The sequence below is a fragment of the Leucopleurus acutus genome (genome assembly GCF_964270905.1).
Source record: "Leucopleurus acutus genome assembly, chromosome: 8".
Taxonomy (NCBI): domain Eukaryota; kingdom Metazoa; phylum Chordata; class Mammalia; order Artiodactyla; family Delphinidae; genus Leucopleurus; species Leucopleurus acutus.
Genome location: NC_139151.1, coordinates 10238213 through 10254443, shown reverse-complemented (window position 1 = coordinate 10254443; position 16231 = coordinate 10238213). Strand labels below are relative to the sequence as shown.

General features: G+C 45.3%; 1 protein-coding gene across 1 annotated transcript; it reads right to left on the bottom strand.

The window, feature by feature from the left end:
* Nucleotides 1-5931: 5931 nt before the first annotated feature.
* Nucleotides 5932-11501, bottom strand: ZNF202 (zinc finger protein 202; the record flags this gene model as incomplete). Its single annotated transcript, XM_082844086.1, has 6 exons — nt 11029-11501; nt 10144-10354; nt 9697-9785; nt 8109-8238; nt 7439-7558; nt 5932-6923 (listed from the first exon to the last, which is right to left on the bottom strand). Exons 1-6 carry the CDS (start codon nt 11428-11430, stop codon nt 5932-5934), a joined length of 1944 nt encoding a protein of 647 aa, XP_082700212.1. The 5' UTR covers nt 11431-11501.
* Between the last annotated feature and the right edge of the window lie 4730 nt (nt 11502-16231).

Sequence of the window (16231 nt, the reverse complement as noted above, 5' to 3'; positions counted from 1 at the left end):
GTAAATGTCAATTAAATCTATCTGGTCTATTGTGTCATTTAAAGCTTGTGTTTCCTTATTAATTTTCTGTCTGGATGATCTTTTCATTCATGTAGGTGAGGTGTTAAAGTCCCCCGTTATTATTGTGTACTGTCAATTTCCTCTTTTAGAGCTGTTAGCAGTTGCCGTATGTATTGAGGTGCTCCTATGTTGGGTGCATATATAATTGTTATATCTTCTCTTGGATTGATCCCTTGATCATTATGTAGTGTCCTTCCTTGTCTCTTGTTAACATTCTTTATTTTATTATTTTATTTTTTAAAATATTTATTTATTTTTGGCTGCATTGGGTCTTCATTGCTCTGCATGGGCTTTCTCTAGTTGCAGTGAGCAGGGGCTACTTTTCGTTCTGGTGCACAGGCTTTTCACTGTGGTGGCTTCTCTTGTTGCAGAGCCCGGGCTGTATGTGTGCAGGCTTCAGTAGTTGTGGCACTCAGGCTTCAGTAGTTGTGGCTCATGGGCTCTAGAGTGCAGGCTCAGTAGTTGTGGCACTCGGGCTTAGTTGCTCTGTGGCATGTGGGATCTTCCTGGACTAGGGCTCAAACCCATGTCCCCTGCACTGGCAGGCAGATTATTAACCACTGTGCTACCAGGGAAGCCCTATTCTTTATTTTAAAGTCTACTTTATCTGACATGAGTATTGCTACTCCAGCTTTCTTCTGATTTCCATTTGCATGGCATACCCTTTTCCATCCCCTCACTTTCAGTCTGTATATGTCCCTAGGTCTGAAGTGGGTCTCTTGTAGACAGCATATATATGGGTCTTGTTTTTGTATCCATTCAGCAAGCCTGTGTCTTTTGGTTGGAGCATTTAATCCATTCATGTTTAAGGTAATCATCAATATGTATGTTCCTATTACCATTTTCTTAATTGTTATGGGTTTGTTTTTGTAGGTCCTTTTCTTCTCCTGTGTTTCCCACTTAGAGACATTCCTTTAGCATGTTTTGTACAGCTGGTTTGGTGGTGCTGAATTCTTTTAGCTTTTGCTTGTCTGTAAAGCTTTTGATTTCTCCGTCTAATTTGAATGAGCTCCTTGCTGGGTAGAGCAATCTTGGTTGTAGGTTCTTCCCTTTCATCAAATATATCATGCCACTGTCTTCTGGCTTGTAGAGTTTCTGCTGAGAAATCGGCTGTTAACCTTATGGGAGTTCCCTTGTATGTTGTCCTTTTTCCCTTGTTGCTTTCATTAATTTTTCTGTCTTTAATTTTTGTCAATTTGATTATTATGTGTCTCAGCATGTTTCTCCTTGGGTTTATCCTGCCTGGGACTCTCTGCACTTCCTGGACTTGGGTGGCTATTTCCTTTCCTATGTTAGGGAAGTTTTCAACTATAATCTCTTCAAATATTTTCTCGGGTCCTTTCTTTCCTCTCCTGGGACCCCTATAATGCAGATGTTGTTGCATTTAATGTTGTCCCAGAGGTCTCTTAGGCTGTCTTCATTTCTTTTCATTCTTTTTTCTTTATTCTGTTCCACAGCAGTGAATTCCACTATTCTATCTTCCAGGTCACTTATCCGTTCTTCTGCCTCAGTTATTCTGCTATTGATTCCTTCTAGTGTATTGTTCATTTCAGTTATTGTTCACCTGTTTGTTCTTTAATTATTCTAAATGTTTGTTATTTAATTCTTCTAGGTCTTTGTTAAACATTTCTTGCATCTTCTCAATCTTTACCTCCATTGTTTTTCCAAGGTCCTGGATCATCTTCACTATCATTATTCTGAATTCTTTTTCTGGAAAGTTTCCTATCTCCACTTCATTTAGTTGTTTTTCTGGGGGTTTATCTTGTTCCTTCATCTGGTACAAAGTCCTCTGCCTTTTCATTTTGTCTTTCTGTGAATGTGGGTTTCCTTCCACAGGCTGCAGAACTGTAGTTCTTGCTTCTGCTTTCTGCCCTCTGGTGGATGAGGCCATCTGTGTAGTTCAATTTTCAAAAGGCATTCTTTGTTTTATACAACTACTACTGATTTATGTTTATCTACAGTTATCTTTCTGTAGCTTATTACATACTGTATTTCTATATTTCTGTTTCTTAATCAATATTGCCAAAGATTTTAGCAGTCTTTTCAAAAAACCAGGCTTTTTCCTTTGTTAATGTTAATTTTTTGTCATTACTTTCTGCAGTAGCTCCTTTCTATATTTTGTTATTTAAAAAATTCCTAAGCTGATAATTTAGCTCATTGTTTTAAGCTTCTCCTTTTTTGTTATCCGCTCAGTAACATTTTCAGCGCATCCTATAAATATCGATATGCAGCATTTACATTTTGTTTTAGTTCTGAGCATTAGTAAATTTCCACATGATCTCTCCTTTGATGCAAGAGTTCTTTACATTGGGCTTCCCTGGTGGTGCAATGGTTTAAGAATCTGCCTGCCAATGCAGGGGACATGGGTTCGAGCCCTGGTCCGGGAAGATCCCACATGGTGCAGAGCAACTAATCTTGTGTGCCACAACTACTGAGCGTGTGCTCTAGAGCCCACAAGCCATAACTACTGAACCCCACGCACCTAGAAACTGTGCTCCACAACAAGAGAAGCCACCACAATGAGAAGCCCACACACAGCAACGAAGACCCAATGTAGCCAAAAATTAATTAAAATGAAAAGTTATTTATATGGACTTTTTTTAAAATAAATTTATTTATTTATGGCTGCATTGGGTCTTTGTTGCTGCACGCGGGCTTTCTCTAGTTGTGGCGAGCGGGGGCTACTCCCCGTTGCGATGTGCGGGCTTCCCACTGCGGTGGCCACCCTTGTTGTGGAGCACAGGCTCCAGGCACGTGGGCTTCAGTAATTGTGGCACACGGGCTCAGTAGTTGTGGCACATGGGCTTAGCCGCTCCGTGGCATGTGGGATCTTCCCGGACCAGGGCTCGAACCGTGTCCCCTGCATTGGCAGGCAGATTCTTAACCACTGCGCCACCAGGGAAGTCCCTATATGGACATTTTAAAGTCTCCAAACATATAACTTAAACTTTTTGTTGTGGATTTTCCAATAAAAAATATTGTGGTCAGAGAACTTAATCTATATAATACTCACTTGGTATTTAAAACTTTATTACAGTATACACTAGCAATTATTTTGTTTTACATCCATTTCAGAATATGTATTCTATTACTGTGAAGCATGAATCTTTATTTCCCACAAGTTATTAAATTATGTTGTGTACATTTGTATCCTGAATTCACTAGATTCTGCTCTAGAGTTTGAGCCCTCAGTTCCAGATAATAAAAATATATTTTGCCTTTATTTCCTTCCATTTACTTCTCTTGGGACTCTGCAGTGGAGAAGAGGCTGAATATTACTTGGTATTCCTAAACTAGTGGCCAAATGGTCTTAATATTATCATTTTAATTTCTTAACTTTGTTAGCAAATTACTTCATTTCCAACAATCTAGTAACTTTTTAAGTTGTCAATTCATTTAGACTACTTTATATCTTCCTCCAAATAATCTTTTAAAATCTTGCCTTTTTCTTCCTCTGAAACTTTTTTTTAGTAAGGTGTTAGGGAACGCCAGGATTCATCTGTTCACAGAATTCTGAAGGACCCCTCAGGAATGGTAGGGCATCCAGGGCTCCAGCATCCTGTGTTCAGCTGTACTGCTTCTTGCTCGTGCCAGGCTCTCGTACTGGCCCTGCTGCTACAAACCATGGTTTTGCTCGTGTTTAGATTCAGGAGACAGCATATTCCTTCAGGAACCTCAGAAAATACGATCATTTACAAGAGACCAGAGATTTAGTGTCAGCATATGAAACTTTGCAGGAGGATAAGCAATAAAAGAACTATTTGATTTTTCAACACACTGCACTGTCTCTCAAACTTTCCTTTATGTATAATTCTCTTGACAGATTTTCACCTATTGCAATAATGCAGACAAATCAGTGCATTAAAAGTAATTTGTTGTTACCTCCAGAATTTTATCAACATCCATAAATGTTATAATCTAGGGGAAATTATTTTTTGATGCTGTGCCATTTCACCCAGGACAAACTGTGCTTAAACCTTAGATCAATGGCTCAGAAACGTCTGCACGTTAGGATAGTCTCTTTGGCAAACTCCAGACTCAGCTCTTACCTCAGTTCCACCTATGGCTCTGCTGACCATGCCAGGCCTTCTCTGTCCTCATGGAAAGCCATCATGTCCTCCCAGATTCTTCTGTGTGGATGATCTTTAGAAGTCTCAGGAACCTGCGGCTCTGGAGAGTGAATGGGTTAAATGGAAAGCCCTAGAGACCAGGGAACTTGGCTGCCCGTGTTACTTTCTAAAATTTCATGTGTGCGTACTTCCAGAAGGACAATGGATGACTGGAGTTCAAACCAAACCAGTCAGCTGGAACATCATTACTGACCAGAACGAGAATCCCCTTGTTGAGCCGTTAAGCTGCGGCTTTGTCATCCCACCCGCATTCCTCTGGTGGACGCTGGCACACAACAGGTCGAGAAACAGAGCAGAAGAAACCAGCACAGAAGGCAGTCTCCCTTTTCATGCTTTAATCCCATACCCCGTGCTCCACTTTTGGAGGATGGTCTCCCCAGTCCTTGCCGCTCCCACACAATCAGAGCAGGTGAGGTTCATGATTATTCAGCCTCACCTCCATGGAACCTTTACCAGGCAACAGAGATCCTTGGGCCATGAGATTCTACTCCTTAGTTCTTAATTACATGAGAATGAAATCACGTAAGAAAAAGCAAACAACGCAAATACATGAAAGCCTTTACTCCTGGTAAATTCTTCAGGGTCCCAGGTCTCCCTGACATCAGAGAATGAGGCAGGGCGGATGGGGTGGGGCGTCAGGAGAACAGTCTGGGTGGCCTTGGCCAGCAGCAGCAGCTTTTGCTTAAAGTTTCCACAATTGGAGCTCAGCTCTTCTCCAGCTTTCTTCACGTAAGTGTAGTGACCCCATCAATCAGGATTCTACAATCATGACAGCGCCTTTGTAAGCTGACACCACTTCCAAACCCCCTCACAGACTCATGGGAAGAGGGTCGGGTGGGTGGGCGTGTATATATGTGGAAATGTAAATGACTTCAACATGGTTTTAATTAGGCGTTACTGAATCCCTCAGCACCCAAATGCTACATCTCACAGATGTAGCACTAGGGACAAAACCGAGAGCCTGGCAGAACAGTAGGAGGGCTGGGCAGGGGCATTCTAACAGGAAAAAACCCACAAGGAAAGAGGCTTCTGACTAGGCCCCCCTTTCAAGCTGTGTCTGGCACCTGGTGTCATTTTGACAATGGGGAAGGGAGCAGCCTGACAAGGTCCACATGAAGCCGCCTCGATGTTTTTGCCCATCAACCACTACTCGCATCTCTCCCGAGAATCAAAGGAAAGTGCATGGTGAAGAAGTGTATCAGTGAGAGAGTTGTACAGTTAACCTGTGAAAGTGTGGCAGAGCCATCAGGATGCAGGTCTCCTGCCTTGAGTTCAGGGCTGTGTGCTTTAAGATTTGAGCCCAGGAAGGACAGAATCCTAAAGGCTGGTCCCTTACCAAACCTAAGGACCTGTCCTGGGCCACTTTAAACTTGAGGGCGTTAGGCGTCTTTAGGATAGTTAACAGCTTATTTGGGGGCAAATATAGTAAACACAACCTCTTAAGTCTTCTAATTCTCCTACGTCACACCTGTGAGGTGGAGGCAGGAGCACTCCAGTCACGGAGAGGCCTCAATTCAGGCGAACTTTGGAAAGAATATCTCCTCAAGGTGTAGAACAAAGTTGAGAGGTTCTGCCCGGGGGGGTGGGGGGGGTGATCTAGTTGTGGGAAGACGTTACTAACGCACACCTGGGCAGGTGAGGGAGACTCCCTAGAAAAGGTCTTCCCAGGCCGACAAGATGGCTTCTCCCAGATCACCCCTGGGAAAGAGTCGAAGGCAGGTGTCCGCACATGGGGACCGGGCTAGGAGGTCTTTCCTGAGTGGGTCCTCTGGTGCCTGATTAAGTGGTAGCCTCTGCTGAAGCTCTTCCCACAGGTTGGGCACGTGAACGGCTTCTCACCAGTGTGTGTTCTCTGATGCCTCACGAGGTGGTCTCTCCGACCGAAGCTCTTCCCACACTCGGTGCAGCGGCAGGGCCTCACTGAGGCATGTCCCCTCAGGTGCTTGGCAAAGGCGGCGCTGTGGTTGAAGCAGCGCCCACACTCGCTGCACAGATAGAGCTCCTCGGCCGCGTGCGTCTTCCGGTGGGCCAGGTACCGCCTGTGGTCACTGAAGTCCTCTCCACACTCTCCGCACAAGTAGGGTTTGCCTCCAAGGTGGATTCTTTGGTGTGTTGTGAGCACGGATTTCTGGCTGAAGCTTTTGCCACAAATAGTACAGAAGAAGGGTTTCTCTCCCGTATGTGTCCTCTGGTGCCTGACAAGGTCTGAAGTCCAGCGAAAGTGTTTTCCACAATCGTCACACCTATAGGGTTTCTCAACAGGTGGAGTTCTCTCAACCTGGACCAGAGGGGAGGTCTCATGCAGATTCTTCCGGTTTAGGGGATATTTATAAGGAGCGCTCATTTTGTGGACCTTCTGGTGCCTGGCGAGATGTGAGCTCCGTGTGTAACTTTTCCCACACTCCATACATTTATAGGGTTTCTCTCCTGTGTGAGTTCTCAGGTGTCTAACAAGGTGGGAGTTACAAGTGAAACTTTTACCACATACAGTACAGTCATGATGTCTCCCTAACAGGGGGTGGACAGGCACGGTTTCCTGAAGATTCGTTAAACTATGAACTTGAGAAATATTTGTGCCAAATCTTCTTTCGTTAAGTCTGCCTGGATCACCCTCAAAGACTATTTCCCAATCTGGAGTCTGGTGAATTTCTGCATCTCCCAAGATAGACCTGTGTAGATCCTCCAAGCTCAGATCTGCTTGCTCAGGACACTCCTCATCTTCACTCCTATCTCCTGTAGAAAGGGAGAGAGGAGAAATGAGGAAATTATAGAGGTAATGACGCCTTGCACACAATGGAGAGATTTTTAAACAGTTTTGGGAGGGCAAGACTGTAAAGAGAGAAACCCATGTTTCTTAAGTGTAGAGGTTGGGAAGAAGGAAATAACCAGTCAACTGAATGCCTGTCGTGTGCCAAGCACTTTCTTATACGCTCTCTCACGCTGTCAGCAGCCTTCGTGTGGACAAACATTATTATCCTCCTTTCACAAATATGGAGGTTGGGGATCAAGGGTTTACGTGAATGCTTAAAAAATGGTATAGCTGCAATTCCAAAAGTTCCCCTTTTTTGTCTGTCACCATTTTGCAGTACAGATCCCTCAAACCAATGATAGGCGTGAAGAGGGGAAAAGGATAGAAGAATTTGGCTTCAGAGAGAGTGCTGTCGGCTGACATGTTAGAAGAACCAGTGAGAGGGGTTCCCCAGAGGAACTGCCAGCTCGGGGGACAGATTCCCTTTGTCACTCCTCACCTGTGTAGGTGAAACTCAGGATTTCTGGCTCTTGAGGCTCCTGCGCCTCTGGGATCTCTGGGATCAAAGGCTCTTCTTCTCCCATGTGGGAGATCTCGTCTAGTCTGGGGATTGGAAACGCTGCTCAAGAGAGGGAAAACAGGACATCACGATTGGTTCAACTGTTCCCCATGTCAAGAGCAGATCTTTTCTGTTTGGCAGATTGCAGAACAATCACATAGGCAGGTCAGTCCATCAAACCTTCAGTCTCTTTAGCTTGAGCACCTCTGACGAGTACTGCCTATCTCTTGCCTTTCACCAGCAACTCAATAATCACACAGCCATCAATGTTACCCTCTTTTCCCAGATTCAGGTAAGTAGATCGTCTCCAACCTTTATTGCTTGTTTCATAACTTATGTGCTTACCTACTCACACTAAACTTAAACTCATACTAAAACTATAGTATTACAGCTGTTTTCTTATTAGAGGTTTCCAACTACTTTCTAGGCATTTTCTCTTCCCTCTAACTTCGAAGGACACCATCTTCCTCGGCTGTCCTTCAGTGTCACTGGTGGGGTCGGCATAAGAGAAGTGTAGTACGTACAATCTAAGGTCTAAGACACCCTCAATTTCCAACAAGAAAAAGATCTCTGTGCTCAGGACACTCTAGAAACACTTGAAATTCCTTACACAAGGAGACCACAATTCCGCAGTCTTCTTCCAAGACATATTCCCCATAGAACTCTTTCTGTGTTGGATCCAGATCACTCCACTGGTCCTGGGAGAAGCATACAGCCACATCCTTGAAAGTTACCAATCCCTGAAACAACACAAAGATTCTACTAAAATGGCATGCTTTATGGAGCCTCATATTTTGTTCCTGGAATAAAGGTCATCGGTACAGGCAGAATCCATCCAGGAGACAGAGAAACTCAAATGCGACACTTGGTTCCCTTTCAGGACATCTGAGTTTCATCCTGCCGCTGCTTCCCAAGCTTCTGCTTTTGCAACTGGCCCGCTTCCTGCTCCCTCCAATCCCACTACTTTCCCTCAGCACTAGCTTATGTTCTTCTTTCTGAGGATACTGTTTAAAATACAAGAAAGGTCTTAGAAGTCACCATTCAACTCCCTATTTTACACTTTAGTGCCACCTACATTTCTGCAAAAATTCATCTTTTCCAGGAAGCTTTCTCTAACTGATCTTACCTAATCACACATCACTTACATAGTCTATACACCATAAACAGGACTTTCTTCTTCAGCTAGACTACAATCTAAAAATGAGGATGGGGGGCTGCCCTGGTGGCGCAGTGGTTAAGAATCCGCCTGCCAATGCAGGGGACACAGGTTTGAGCCCTGGTCCAGGAAGATCCCACCTGCCACAGAGCAACTAAGCCCGTGCGCCACAATTACTAAGCCTGCACTCTAGAGCCCGCGAGCCACAACTACTGAAGCCCACGAGCCACAACTACTGAAGCCCGCGTGCCTAGAGCCCGTGCTCCACAACAAGAGAAGCCACTGCAATGAGAAGGCCCCGCACAGCAACGGAAGAGTAGCCCCCGCTCGCCGCAACTAGAGAAAGCCCACATGCAGCAACGAAGACCCAATGCAGCCAAAAAGAAATAAATTTATTTTAAAAAATAAATAAATAAGGATGGGGACTTCCCTGGCGGTCCAGTGGTTAAGACTCCACACTCCCAATGTAGGGGGCACGGGTTCGATCCCTGGTCAGGGAACTAAGGTCCCGCATGCCACGTGGCGCGGCCAAAATAAATAAATAAAATAAAAATAAGGATGAATTCTATTCCTTTTTTCTCCAGCCACATAGCTTAGTTGTGGGGCTCTTGACCATGGTGAAGTCTTCATGAATGCCATGGCCTGACTGAATGCAGTCCCTGGAAGAGGATAGCACCCAAAATCAGAAATCGTTTTTGCAGGACAGTCAGTTATCCTTACAAATGACGATCAAGTTTATTCCTTAAAACCAAAAACAAACCCTCACTTGACAACTTCAAAGTTGTACTGGGGTGTTACCAAATAATCCCACTTTGTTAGTCCCTCTGCTTGGTGGCAAATCAAAAGGCTCTGGAGCCTGTAGATCCGACTGATGTCATAACTGATCTCATTAGCTGCAGTTCCTCCCCTTCCAGACACATGCAGAACTGAGAACTTCAACTGGCAAAGGAGAGTGGAAACTTGTGTCCCGTCTGACCTGTTCAGTGTATATGCCCAACGGTTCCTCAAATTCTCCATGGTATAGACAGAAACTAGGGTGCACCTGTGATAGAGCAGTAAGAAGGGCAACCATCTCTGGGTTTCCAGGGTTCCTCTCTTCGGGAAGGGCTGGGTCCTGGGGCACTGGAACCTCTAAGAAGAAAAGAAGGCAGAGATCAGCAGTGTGCAGGGCAGCCCTAAAACTGGCAAAGAGCTGAGCATCCCCCATGGTCTCTGGTGGGAAGGTGGGAGTCAAGACACAAGCCTAAGGGCGGCTTGAGTCATCCCAACGCCACCACCTGTAACACTACGGGAATGCCAGGAGAATAACCAACAAAAGTGCTATCCAAGGTAGCCCTGCTTACGGGTACTCTAGCTAGTACTGCCTCCTCTCAACACCCTGTACTCTGTGGTTTCCTCCCCTTATGAGCTAGCCAGCCTCCTCGGTATGGGAGCAATATCCCCCTCCCCTCACTCTGCCACGATCCCCCCTTCCTGCTGAGGCTCCCACCGCTCTCCTGCAGGGGCTGGAACTCCAACTCCTGGCACAGGCTCTGCTCTTCTGGTGCCCCCAGATCTGGGCTCTGTGTGGTCTCCTCATGGGACTCCTCGGGGGTCAAGGTGTGTGCAGGATCCTGAAGCTCACTAGGTGACTCGGGCTCTGCTCCTGGATGCACTGTCTCCTCGGACAGGACTTCCTGGCCGTGAACATGGACAGTCACCTGGGAATAATTCCAACTTCCAGTCACCATGGAGTCAGGAGGAAAGTCTTGGTTGTCATCAGGGCTTATGTTAGGAGAAGCTGCCAACAGGAAAACTCCCAGAGGGACCCAGACGAGGAGGGGAAAGTCCAGTCCCACTGGGGCGTGCGAGGAGGAGCCGAGGTTATCCTCGCCAGGACAAGGGGGGACATTCAGATACTGCCCTGCTTTCTCATTTCCCTCAACCCTGCCTGTCACCAGGGCTCTGAGGTCCCATCCTTCCCATCTTCGCCTACCCCACCTGCGGCTCGCCTTGCTGTGTGCTTCCCTGTCTGTCGTCCTGAAAGGGGGATCTGTCACTGAGGGGCTGAGAACCTCTGAGGAAGTCACGGAATTCTCCTCCCCAGGAAATGGAGGTTCAACATCCAAAGGGAAAACCAAAGCCGTATCACCTTGTGTGCTGAGGCCACAAAGATGGTCCCTAGGCAGGTGTTTCAAGAACCAGGAAGTCACACTCATACACACACAAACACACACACACTCCTCTGTCCCATGGAGCTTATGGATCTAGGTACAACCCAAGGGCAGAGCCAATTCAATTTATGGGGTAATTTACGTAAGCCCTACCCCTAAATCCATGCTCCCAGCAAATAGACCCCCTCCACATCACACAGATCAGGACTCCCCCTCCTCACCCACCGCCTTGGTCTCCTGGGTTGTTTCTGCAAACCCTCCACCAGCGTCACGGCCTCCTCGCCACTCTCTGGTCGCTGGCCCCGCACCCAGCTCTGCAGCTCTCCGGGCAGGACAGTAAGGAATTGTTCCAGCACAAGCAGCTCTAGGATCTGCTCCTTTGTCCTCCTCTCTGGCCTCAGCCACTGATGACACAGTTCTCGGAGTCGGATGAGAGCTTCCCGAGGGCTTGCTGCTTCCTGGTAGCGAAAGCGCCGGAAGTTCTGGTGCGACGTCTCAAGCACAGGGTCATCCCTCTGTAAGACAGACTCTGGCCTACAGGTGAAATCATCTTCCAATTTCACCATGAGAATCCCCTCTTCTTCCCAAAGATCCTGGTCCTCCGGTTCCAAGGCTGTAGCCATTGTCTGGCTCTGGGGTGGTCTCACACCATCGAGAGCTCACACTGTCGTTCCCCCCGTCTCAGCCTGGGCACCTCGAGGAGTTTCTCCCAAGGGACCTGGGTAGAGAAGTAAAGACAGACAACACTATGAGCATGAAAGTATACACAGGAATAACAGTTCTGAGCTCAATCATAATCCTGTACACATAACACTCCCAAACTTAAATCCCCTTTCCCCTAATCTCCATAACATATGTTGTAAATAGATCTAGTTGGAATAGGATAAGCTATGCCTGAAGGTATGTTCTCCCACTCCTTTTCCTAGGCAAGGTTCACACGCCATAGAAAAACAGAAAAACATTGCATTTCTACATCATGAAATATGGGAACCTAAAAGGAAAATGGCTAGGAGAAAGGACAGTCATAACTGCCTGCTAAAAATGCGGTACTGACCACAATCTGTTTTACACACACACACGCTGACATATAAGGATATATATTCTGAGAAGAGACACATTGACAGGGCTGAATTAGACAGAGAAGGCTTTGTGGAGGTTCACTGTGAACTGAATCACACTCCGTATTAATTTATTCTGTAAACTGGGGACTCTGCGAGATTTGAGAGGATTGTATGCGATAACAGCGAAGAAAGCCACTTACACACAGTGGCTGGCACATAAGCACCCCCAAAAGCGATCCTCCTCCTAAGACATCTTTAACTGGAAGACCTACAGACCCTCAAAACTAAATTCACGATTCCTACTCCCAAGTCCACCCCTCTTCGTGTGTAATCCTCTTGGCTGAGATCATCACTTGTTAAGTAAACACTCAACGTTATCATCTTTGGATTCAACTTTGAATCTTACCCATTGCTTACCGCTCACTAAACCAATTGTACCTCTTAAGCCTCTAACTCTGTTTCCTCCTGATTTAGTTGGGGCCCCCATCTCTTGCCTGGACTACTGCCATAACTTCCTAACTGGGATCCCCGCAGTACTCAGCTATGAGCAAAACTCAACAGACTCAGCTGGGGAGCTTCTGCAAAACACAGCATCACACATCATTCTTCTGGATATTCTGAGTCAAGTCAACCTAGGGAACTGTATCTTTAGAAATGCTACATGTGGTTCTGATGTGCATCCTAGCTGAGAAACACTTAGTGCATGTAAGGTTAAGAGAGAGTCCTGGAGTCAGATTGCCAGGGTTTGAATCCTGGCTCTATTGTTTACTAGATATGGGGTCATGGTCAAGTTCTTATTCTCCTTATGCCTGTTTCCCCTTTACAGAATGGAGGTAGGATGGAATCCATCTAATAGGGTTACTGTGAGGAATACCTGTGAAGTGCCTAAAAGTGATGGTGCCCCAATGTTAACCATTATCTTTCTGAATAATAGTTCCAACTGCATCACTCAACATTTAAAAATAATTTCATACTGTTAGTAAGATCAGTTCCAAAATCCTTGGCATGGTACATGAAGCCCTTCACAACCAGCCCTCAATTTATTTTTCAAGCCTCATATCCTCCCCTCTTCTCTGTATCACCTGCTATAATGAATGCATTGCTGACCTCCCTACAATAGGGTGCCTTTCCAGGCCTCCAAGTCTGTAAAATCTGTTCCTTTTGTATGGAAAACTCCCACCACCAATGTTTCACATGTGTTCCTACTTCTTCTCAACAGGTCCCCTCTTCTTCATTCCCAGGATTTACAGTTTCGGTCTTAAATCAGTTCTCCTCTGGATTACTGCAATTGCCTCTAAATGTGAGCTATCTGTCTCCAGGTTTGTTACCTTCGTCACCATTCATCATATCACAAGAGCGACTGCTCTTGGCAAACCTGGTCCTGTCCCTTCCTTATTTAAGATCCTCAATCACTCCTGTCTTGGAAGTGAAATACAAACTTCTAAGTATTATGTATTAGGTTGACCTTCATCTTGGGTTTCTCTTTTTTTTTTTTTTAATATTTATTTTATTTACCTGGCCTCACCAGGTCTTAGCTGCAGCACACAGGATCTTTCAGTTGCAGCATGTGGGATCTAGTTCCCTGACCAGGGATCAAACCCGGGCCCCCTGCATTGGGAGCATGGAGTCTTAACCACTGGACCACCAGGGAAGTCCCTTCATCTTGTTATTCCTTTGCCTTCCTCTCCAATCCTTTCAAACACACATGCACATTGTGCATGTAAAGCACACAAAAGGTCTATGCTCTTTGGCTTTTGAACATGGCGTTCCTTCCAACTCTTTACCCTGCATTAGGTTAAACTTACTTATCTTTCAAGACATAGATAGGGAAGGCTTCATGTCTCCTGAGATGCCTTCTTTGATCCCATTCTCCCTGCCCTTAGACCTGGTTAGAAATCACTTTGCTTCCCCAGCTATCTGGACACATCTGTATCTCAAAATCTGCTACATCACAGTCATCGTTCATCTTTCCCCTGAAACCCCTTGAAGTAGGCGACTGTCCTTCAATCAATTTCCAATACCTGTAACAAAGCACACAATAAATGCATCTAAATGAATAAGCCTCCACTTTGAAGTTTTCTTCCTACATTAACAGTAAGAATCAATCTTTTCCTCCATAAGTTTCTACTTTTTTATTCACCAAATCTTGTTAATCCTACCTTTTAAATCTTTCAAATTCATGCATCTCATCTCCACTGCCATTCCCCGAGTGGCATAAGCCGTTATGACCCACTAAAAGGCATTGATAGGACCTCTTAAAAAGTGATGATATCCTCGGCCCCTACGACTGCACTGGCACTTACATGTGGAACGAACCACTTGGTTCAAATTTTACCAGTGGGCTTCCAGGTGCCACCGCCTCCAGACCACTCTCCACATGCAACCTGAGGGTTCTTCATTTTCCAATCTTTTTATGCTTCACTACAACTGCCTCAGGTCCACCTTCAAGGTCAACGATCCATTCTTAACAGCTGTAACATGCTGTCTAACGTGCTGTTGCCCATCAACCACCAAATTATTCATTATTTAAATCTGTATCTCAAATCACTTTTCATTCAAGCTTATTTCATTTTTCCATTACCCGCAAACATTCACTACATAATCTCATGGTCTATAGTTCTGTAATTTACAGATCTTCCTGGGCTAATTTACCTACTTACTACATCTGCTCTATCTCATGGTGGTTTGTTTTTGCAGGTGGTTTGTAATTTTTTTACGTTTTATGCCCATTTTCTTTGGGAGAGCCCTAGGTTATAAAAGTGAGCCCTTTGAATGAAATTTCCTTTGCTTCCATCCAAGTACTAGTGGTTTCAGTATCTTAATTTCTCAGTCTTCCTGAATTATGCCGATAGTGTCTTACTTAAGCCTAAGCCTGTGGGTGATTTCTGTCCCACCCAAGGCTATGGAGGCCTACAATTCCTTGCCCTTTTGCTTGATCAGTAGACAGATTTTCACGGAAGGAGTAGCTCTTCAAGGCTCCAGGCTGGCAGATACTCAACTCTATATCCCTCCCCCATCCCCACCAGTGCCCCATTTTCATATCTCCTTGTTGGAGTATAGGTATTAGAACCCCAAACTTTAGAAGTCTTTATTTTGGTTTGAAATCTCCTCGGGCTGTGGTGGAGTTAGACTGTGCTCACTCCTCCAGCTTTTATTTCTGGAACGTAGACATTTACCTTTAGTTTGGGGGCAGGGAGGCAGGTGAGTGCAAGCATTTAAAAATGGGCAAGAGCCATATCCACATCAATACCACCTGCAGTGCTGCGGTAAGGTCTGAGTGGTGACCCTTCTAACATACAGAATCGGCCAATGGCTTCACACTGTCCACAGGGTAAAATCTAAACCCCTTACAATTTGATTCCCAAGGCCCTGCAAGACCTGGCCCCTGCCCACCTCTCTTCTCCAACGACTGCTACTGCGTTGAAAGTTGCTGCTCAAATACACTGCTGTATCTCTTTTCTACGCCCTCACTAGGTGTTCCTGATGCTGTCGGCTCTGCCTGAAATACCCTTTCTACCCCTTTTACTTGGTTAACTCTACTCATCCTTCAGATCTGCTTTCCCCAGATGCCTTCCCTGGTCCTCCCAGATTGTTTCCACAGGAACTTGGACCCTGTATCGCAGCACACACACATATCTACTTTTTGTGTGGTAAGAATTGTTCATCCTCCTGTTTAATTCACCAGACCATAAAGCTCGGAGGGCAGGGCCACACAGCACCCAGCTCAAAGCCTGTCACACAACAGGTTCTCAGGCAGAGACCACGGTAAGTCTTTTTAAGTCTTTCTCTGGAAGGACAGATCCAATATCTTATTAATTCTTATTCACTCACTTGTCCAGCTAACTGTGTGCCAGACAAATGAATAAATAAGGGAAAAAACACTTATTATTTGGATTGCGAGTAAAACAGAATACTCTTGGTGGTTCCTGAAGTGAGGAAAACACAACTCATCACAAGGAATCTTCAGGCTGCCTTGGGAGGATCCACATACAAGCCACACAAAGCTGTGCATTTGAAAAAAAAAAATCATTTTCCTTTGAAGATGTGAATCAACCTTAATATGCACAAAACCGGACATCAAGTAACTTAACACAAATATAACACTGATTATTTATCCAGACAATCCCCCCAACATCTGCAAGGCAGGAAAAGAAGATGGAATTGATACTCAGGGTCTCTGGCTTAATGAAGGGATTTCTATTAACTTAAAAATGGGAGAACTTGCCCAGCGAAGCAGGCTAGGAACTCTCACTGTTTTCACGTAGCACAGTCCACGAGATGCCCTACTACAGATTCTATAACGTATGCACTGACAGAGGGTTCCTGCTCTTACAGGGCTTTGCTCTCCAAAGAAAAAAAGAAT